Source organism: Branchiostoma belcheri, unplaced genomic scaffold, assembly GCF_001625305.1.
Source record: "Branchiostoma belcheri isolate BF01 breed outbred unplaced genomic scaffold, Haploidv18h27 scaffold168, whole genome shotgun sequence".
NCBI classification, from domain to species: domain Eukaryota; kingdom Metazoa; phylum Chordata; class Leptocardii; order Amphioxiformes; family Branchiostomatidae; genus Branchiostoma; species Branchiostoma belcheri.
In genome coordinates, this window is record NW_017803135.1 from 190,011 (window position 1) to 198,281 (window position 8,271).

Sequence of the window (8,271 nt, forward strand, 5' to 3'; positions counted from 1 at the left end):
ATTTGAGGGGTATTGGAGTGTTTTATTTTTGGGAGGGTATTGGGCATTTTATATGCTGGTATCCTGGGGCTTTTGATGGTATTTTGTTAGGTTTACTTGGTGGAGGGTGTATTCGGGAGAAAGATGGGGGGGGGGCATCGAATAACATCAATCCTCAATTCTAGTAGGATTCCAATTTGACTAAGGTAGACTAATGTACGCTGAGACCGATTCCTGTCTTGGTTTGATTCCATATTTTAAAGTCTTATAATCTGACTTGGTCAAAGTTTATTACAAACGTTGCCACCTATAACCCTGTTGTTGTCTGAGAAAACTGGACAAAACGGGAACCAACAGGAAATCCTGAAAGGTCTAGCCAAAGGTCAAGGTCAAACAAAGGCGACGGATCACAGCAGAAGACAGAAGGAGAAGAATAAGTCCAGCCGAGCCAATCACAACCGGCGAGCCATGGCGGACAGAAAGATGGCTCGAGGGATGGGCCCACTCACGTAAACTCATCTTTAGAACAACACATCTGCCTTTCAAATGGCAACGTTCTTTACTCACAACCACTTGTTTCATCAGAGTTGACGTTTCGATGACTGCCATCTTCATCAGAGCAATTATGACTGGTTTCTTCAAGGAGGTTGAAACCTTGGTTTACTGTGCACTGAAGGTCAGTGAGGTATAACTGGTTCCTAGTGTACTGAAACTGGGTGTCACTGCTAACTATGCAGTCCCAAACTGTGTTAGCAGTAACACCTGGCTGATCAAAACATTCGCTCTTGTTATACAAGTGGTTGTGAATAAAAAAAACGTTGGTATTCACAAACTTGATGAGATTTTTCATGTCTTTCTTGTTCTTTCATGTCTTTTTTGTCTTAACCTTTCACACACTGAAGTAGCCTTTTGGCCACCAACCCAAATTAATCTCTTCTCTCTCTTGCCATATTCAGTTTTTCTTGTTTATATGCAAACATATCCAAGAATATGGCAATGATACACCAGCACCAATTATAAGCAAAAGGTCTTGTAAGTGATGAGAGATATTGTCTTTGTCAAATTGATGCAATGTTCTTCTGAAAAAAGGCCAGTATTACTTTTAGAGAGACTTATGCTCTCTACTTCTCTGGATGTGGAACCAGTGACACTATAGCTGAATCTTGTGCCTACATGTCAACCACTGCAATGTGTACAAATGTATACATGTGAGGAGATGTAAGAAAACAGTGCCAATAGGACTATGTTATTCTGGATACATAGTGACAGATTGCATAACTTGATGTCTTACGGCGATGTTGTAGGTCGTCACCTAATTTTGATGTTAGATTGTGGACAAGGATTTAAGGCATATTTTTCCAAAACAAGATAGCTGAATTTTTCAGCATGAATACACGACTGTCAAGAATGTCTTTAGTTTGCAATTGTGATTGTACAACGTAAACACAAATTGTGACGTATACTCTACGTTAGTTTGCCTAACATTGTACTGTAAAACCTGTAACAATATTGTTAAGAAAGGAAACACTTCACTTTATTGTTGTTGTTGCTTTTACATTAGTTCATAAAGTAAAAGGCAAACGTAACGTCACAAGTCGTTTCAGGCTTCTTAAAGATTAATGTTGAAAAGGTTCTTCTTGCGTATCTTTTGCAAATTAGAAAAGTACTTGGAGATGGAATCCTCCACCCTCCTTGCCTTTACCTTTGCATACTTGTAACCTGCGTTTTGAGAGATCTTCCCAAAGAATCATCCCAAAACACAAGGCCATGATACAGAAAACCCCTTAAAGATCCAGTCATAACTACAACCTTAGGACTACCATGTTGATCATCCGCATCTTTCATCCACCATAACTTCTCTTCATTCACTCACTCACTCATTCACTCACTCACTCACTATCACTCACCATCACTCATTCACTCACTCATTTCATTGTGCTTACTCGGAACTCATATACATGTATGACTTTGTTTCCTTTATTCATTGTCGTGCTAATCCCTGATTCTAGATATAGACCATAAAGGAATTGTCCAAATGGCTGCCTACTTAAAATGAGTGCAAGAAATTCCACCAAAGACTACAAGTATATCTATTAGTCTCCCAACGCAATACATAGTCTTGCAAATAAAGCAATTCCCCTTATCATGTAGTAGAAGCTGCTATACTTACATAGTAAGTAATTTGTGACAAAGATAGCTATGTAATGACATGATATGTTAAGGCAGATTGGAGATGTTCAGTAGTGTCTCCATAGTTAGCTAATCTTGAGTGATGATTTGCTATAACTACTAAAGGCTTTACTTTACTCAGCGAGGGCACTTTTACATGACCGAATGTTGTTCAGTACTTTTGCTATGTTGGGATGTGCTGGATTGTCCCCATAGACAACTTTCATCATATTCAATGATTTTTCGAAATACCTCATGGCTTTACTGTGATTACTGAGATGTTTCCAACAGTTCCCAATGTTGTTAAGTGATACAGCAATGTCGGGATGTGGCGTTGTTTCGCCATAGATAGCTTTCTTCATCTTAAGTGACTGTTCGTGATAAGTGATAGCTTTCCTCTGATCACCAAGGCCACTCCAACATGTCCCAATGTTGTTTAGTGATGAAGCAATTTCGGGACGTGGCGTTGTTTCGCCATAGATAGCTTTCTTCATCTTCAGTGACTGTTCATGATAACTGATAGCTTTCCTCTGATCACCAAGGTCACTCCAACATGCACCAATGTTGTTCAGCGATGATGCAATGTCTGGATGTGGCGTTGTTTCACCGTAGAGAGCTTTCCTCATCTTCAGTGACTGTTCATAATAGCTGATAGCTTTCCTCTGATCGCCAAGCTCACGATCACCCCAACATGCCCCTATGTTGTTTAGTGATGAAGCAATGTCGGGATGTGGCGTTGTTTCGCCATAGACAGTTTTCTTCATCTTCAGTGACTGTTGGTGATAACTAAGAGCTTTTCTCTGATCACCAAGGTCACTCCAACATGCCCCAATGTTGTTTAGTGATTTAGCAATGTCGGGATGTGGCGTTGTTTCCCCATAGATAGATTTCATCATCTTTAGTGACTGTTCGAAATAACTGATAGCTTTCCTCTTATCACCAAGGTCACTCCAACATGTTCCAATATTGATTAGTGATTCAGCAATGCCGGGATGTGGCGTTGTTTCCCCATAGATAGATTTCTCCATCTTCAGTGACTGTTCGTGATAACTGATAGCTTTTCTCTGATCACCAAGGTCACTCCAACATGTCCCAATGTTGTTTAGTGATAGAGCAATGTCGGGATGTGGCGTTGTTTCGCCATAGATAACTTTCCTCATCTTCAGTGACTGTTCGTGATAACTGATAGCTTTTCTCTGATCACTAAGATGATTCCAACATGCACCAATGTTGTTTAGTGATGATGCAATGTCAGGATGTGGCGTTGTTTCACCATAGATAGCTTTCCTCATCTTCAGTGACTGCTCGTAATAACTAATAGCTTTCCTCTGATCACCAAGGTCACTCCAACATGCCCCAATATTGTTTAGTGATTTAGCAATGTCGGGATGTGGCGTTGTTTCGCCATAGATAGCTTTCTTCATCTTCAGTGAGTCTCCGTAATAACTAAAAGCTTTTCTGTGATCACCAAGGTCATTCCAACATGCCCCAATGTTGTTTAGTGATGCCGCAACATTGGGATGTGGCGTTGTTTTGCCATAGATAGCTTTGTCCATTTTCAGTGCCTGTTCGTGATAACTGATAGCTTTCCTCTGATCACCAAGGTGACTCCAACATTTGCCAACGTTGTTTAGTGATGACGCAATGTCGGGAAGTGGCGTTGTTTCACCATATATAGCTTTCTCCTTTCTCAGTGACTGTTTGAAATAACTGATAGCTTTTCTCTGATCACCAAGGTCACTCCAACATGCCCCTAGGTTTCCAAGGAGGGAGGCGAATATGGGGCGCGCATCGAATTCTGTATAAATATTATTTCCAGCGCTAAATGCCCGTTCGTAGTAGCTTTTTGCTTTCTCATAGTCACCGCGACTGTGCGAGACCCTGCCTAATGCAAAAAGTACGTCAAACAGCTTTTCCTCGTCACCACCCGCCTCTTTTAGTGCTGCCTCAAAGTAACGTATGGATGCGTCAAATTGCAACAGCTGTTGTGTTATTCGTCCCCTGGTTTGAGACGAGTTGTCAAAGATGGCTGTTGGGAATATCGTTGTTGGTTGATTATCCTTTTTAACTGTGTTCATAATGCATCTTTTTAATGGAAAGGCTGTATAGTAGTACCTGAACAACATTTTAGAGTCCGGTATGTGGAAAACTGACTCAACGACGGTGTCATCTACGTCATGTTTGTCCAGCTGGACTTTCATCTCCGTGAGAGGAGACAGTTTGTCCTTCTGTCCTCCGTTGGCAATGTACGTTCTTAACCGTAGCTCCGCTGAGATGCTGATCAGTACAGTCAAGTGGTGGGCATTTTCGTGACTGATCCGCTGTGTCTTCTCTAACTCTTCTATCATTCCCCACACACTGGGGATCGTGATTCCACAGCAAATACTTAACACATCGACAACCACGCTTGGAAAACGGTAGATTTCTTTCTTTACATCCAGAAGTTGGTCAGTTGGTTCAACGTTTTCTATCTGTTCAATATTATCCTGCAGTATAAGCATTGCTGACAACCGTGACAGAACAGGGGAACGTTCTACGCTTTTGTTAACAATGCTTGTATACTCCTCTACCAACGACTCGTCCCCTGTTAAGTAGGTCACCCGTCTGAGGATGTCTGACAGGTGATAGCCTTCCGCCAGGGCGATGTGCAGATGCTGATATTCGGCCAACTTGGTGGGAGTCTGGATGAGACTAACGGAAGGTTTGCTTTTGGTTTCGTCTCTTCCAAACGGAGTCTTAGAAGCCCATGGCATGAAGCCGTCGAAGGCGAAGCCGCGAGGTGTGACGGAGTCGTAGAACCAGTCTTTCTCTTGGTCTTCTGAGAGAAAGTCGTTGAGTGACGGGATGGCCATGGCTGGGAGGATGGTTTCTCCAAGGTTGATGACTTTTAGATGTAAGTAGTGTGTGAGATTTAGGAAGTACCTCCGTGTATCATCATCATCATCCTTCCCCTCCTCAATCAGAATGGCGAACTCCAGGTCGGAGTACGGCGTCACCAGTTCTGTGGCCTGTGACCCCAACCCGGTGAAAGCGTACTTACAGGGAGGAGGTCCGAGTTTGGCAATGCATTCCTCTGTCAGTACTTGGATAAACTCTTGTCTTTCAACTGTGATGCTCTTGAACAAGTTCTTGATTGCTTCAGCTCGTTTGATCTCTACCTCTCTCACGACGGGATCGTCTTCATCATACTGATAAGGGTTGTGTTGCTGATGAATTGTTTCGAGCTGAGATTTTGCACGGGCGCGCGAGTTCTCCAGTTCCTTTATGTGATCTAACGCGCTGCTATACGGACACGGTTCACAGTCAAGGTTACAGGTGTTTCTAAGAAACTGCCTTTCTGTTTCTTGCAGCTTTGTTACCATGTTTTGTTTGTCTCCATTTGACCGTGTCATAGAGGCGTTATACAGAGCTGCCGCCTGTGTGAATTTCCTACCTTCTCCTGTCCGCTTACCTCGCTCGACGTAGACGTCACCCAACCTGCACAGGCAGTCGGCTTCTTTAGCCTTGTTGGGTTTACTGCGATCTGTAGGTGGGAATTTAAACAGATCATATAGAAGCAAAGTCGTGCGCTTATTATTATTTTTTACTTTATACAAAACCGAGTAACCCATTAGAGAGGAAAATAAAATAATGGAACTGTCAATGAAAAATTAAGGGAAGACTTAAGAAAGGTTATATTATTTAAAAGTTTAAACAGACCGTGAACCAGCTTCAAGGCGGCTGTTATGTTCGTCTCTTCTGCGTCCAGGTCTCCATTTCTCACGTTGCGGTCTGCCGTCTGGATGTACCTGCGGTAGGCTCTGAACAGCGAAAGAAACTTTATTTTGAAACAAAAAAACGTACCGGTACTTCACATGGACATCAAATGCACAGCAAAGTTTTTGACATACTGTTCAATAGACTATGCAGAAAATTGAACAACGAAGTCTTTTTAACAATGTCCCAAAGCAACTTTAAACACAGTAGAAATTGATAATACGCTTCTATCCAGCTATATACTGAATGACCCTGTGTTCATGTTTTGTATCATGTTTTATTTTGATTTGAAAGATTCAACTCCCCTGAATACATTACACAAGTAACCATAAAATCACTAACATGTCGTTTTCAACTTGACTTCTGGTCTCGTCGCTAGAGGGCGCAGCTGAGAAGGCAGAGAAGTGGCCCTTCTGTTCTCTCACGTCTTGCTGTTTTTGCGTGCGTGTTGACCTCTGCGAGAACCAATATCAATCAATAGGTTACCGATTGTGAACTTTGACCAAAGGTCAAAGGTGAAGGACGCTACATGATCCGCGGAAGGTCACTATTTTGCGTAAGCGCTGACCTCTACAAAACCCGATAACAAGTCATTGATTGGTAACGTTAATCGTATTAATTCATGTCCAATAAAATTAATCCACAGATCCTCAAAGTTACAGAACACACTATACGCAAATCACAACTTTGTAAACGGAAACAATGAAGTAAATACAGTGGAAAAATTACAATGTATCAATAAAACGCATTCACCATTAGCGACTCGAATTCATGGCAGAATTTATGAAGATAAATAAACAGACTTAGAATCCGGAAGTCTAGTCAACACTTGCAAATTCCTTCATACTCAAGTCAAAATAGTTCTCTCACCTTATTTCTTGTTGCGTTGATATCTTGCCTGACTTTTGCGGTGTGCAGTAAGCGGTGAACAATGACAACTGTTCCATGAACGTTGTGACACCGCGCCAGTGCCCTGTTGTACAGAGCAGTAGCTCTGGTCAAGTTTCTAGTGTCTCCAGTTTCTGTTCCTCTTTTCAGGTACACGTCACCCAGACTCTTGATAGCTTCTGTTTCTAACATGTCGTTGTCGTTTACTATCGCCTCTACCATCACCTGTGCGTATCCAACCAGCAAAGAGTCTGTGTTGCTTCCGATAGCCCGTCTCCTGTCTAGATCTTGAAACTTTGCCGCTACCTTTGCAGGTGTAGTCGTCTCCTTGTCTTCTGTTGGCTGTTCTTTACCCTGTGACGACACCCCTTGTAAAAGCCTTTCTGTGTAGTGGTAGCGGTGTTCTATACCATCTGCCTGTTCTTCATGGTAACACCGTACCATAGCAGCCAGATAAAGCGCCAAGGCTGTGTTGAACTTCCCCACGTCCTTCCCGATTCTTCCCTTCTCCACGTTCACGTCGCCCAGAGTTTTGAGCAGCTCCACTTCCGCCAGCCTGTCCGTGTCGGCCATGGCGTCCACCAGGGCACGGAGGTAGCCTGTCTCCGCCCGGGCTAGTCCGTACCTCCTGCCCTTCTCGTCCGCCTCACGGAGTTTCTCACACACCCGCAACATGGCGACCCTCCGCTGAGAGAACGTCTGTAAAACTGTTCCCCGTTCTCCGTGTTGGCTTTATGCGCGTGACTCGAGCAAACACAGGTCTGGACAAACATCCCGCTGCTGGTGTCAACATTACATCATCCCTCAGCCGATAACAAAGTCCAAAAGTCCAGTACTCCCACTAAAACATCGCCAGTACTCGTAAACATGTCGGGTAGCGTGTTGTATCAGTTGGTTTAATGTTATGTTATCTATTTCTCCGCACGGAGTTGTTTTGTTTATATTCCAACATTTCATGACTAGACATGGTGACACCACACACTTGAGTTATAACTTTTCTTATGCTGGTGAGCTGGTGTGTTACGCCGAAAGGCTGTTATACCGGCTATACAGATACAGATAACTTATTTTATGCCGCCATCATCGCAGAGGACAAAAACAGGACAGAAAATACTTATTCTTACATGAGTTAAGTGAGGAAAGTCGTGTCCCTTTCCCAAGGGCACAAGATAGGTGGCATGTCAGGACTCGAACCCGGGACCTCTTGGTTCGAGCACATACGCCATACGACCCCGCATTGTTTTACCTCTGCTATATGTGGAAATGAAAAGATTGTGGAAAAACAAGGACATTCATGTCATCATTGTCTGCTGGTGAGAACGCACATAAGGGTAGGGCTGGTGCTGTCCTTGGTGCTGATCATGTCATTCCGCAGGCACCTGCTAGATGGCGCTTCAACACAGTATAGCCACTTCTAGATCGGCACGATTCACGGCAGATGCGGCAGTTATTAGTCCTCAACTTTCCTCAATAGACAAC

The 8,271-nt window shown here is 43.2% G+C and overlaps 1 protein-coding gene and 1 pseudogene across 1 annotated transcript; both read right to left on the bottom strand.

Annotated features, from left to right (window-relative positions):
* Nucleotides 1–1,940: 1,940 nt before the first annotated feature.
* Nucleotides 1,941–3,673, bottom strand: LOC109466496 (nephrocystin-3-like). The gene is made up of 3 exons (XM_019764220.1): nt 3,422–3,673; nt 3,207–3,337; nt 1,941–2,810 (listed from the first exon to the last, which is right to left on the bottom strand). Exons 1-3 carry the CDS (start codon nt 3,570–3,572, stop codon nt 2,283–2,285), a joined length of 810 nt encoding a protein of 269 aa, XP_019619779.1. The 5' UTR covers nt 3,573–3,673; the 3' UTR covers nt 1,941–2,282.
* Nucleotides 3,674–4,839: 1,166 nt separating this feature from the next.
* The window catches only part of LOC109466484, a 14,004-nt pseudogene continuing 10,572 nt past the window's right edge, over nt 4,840–8,271 (bottom strand).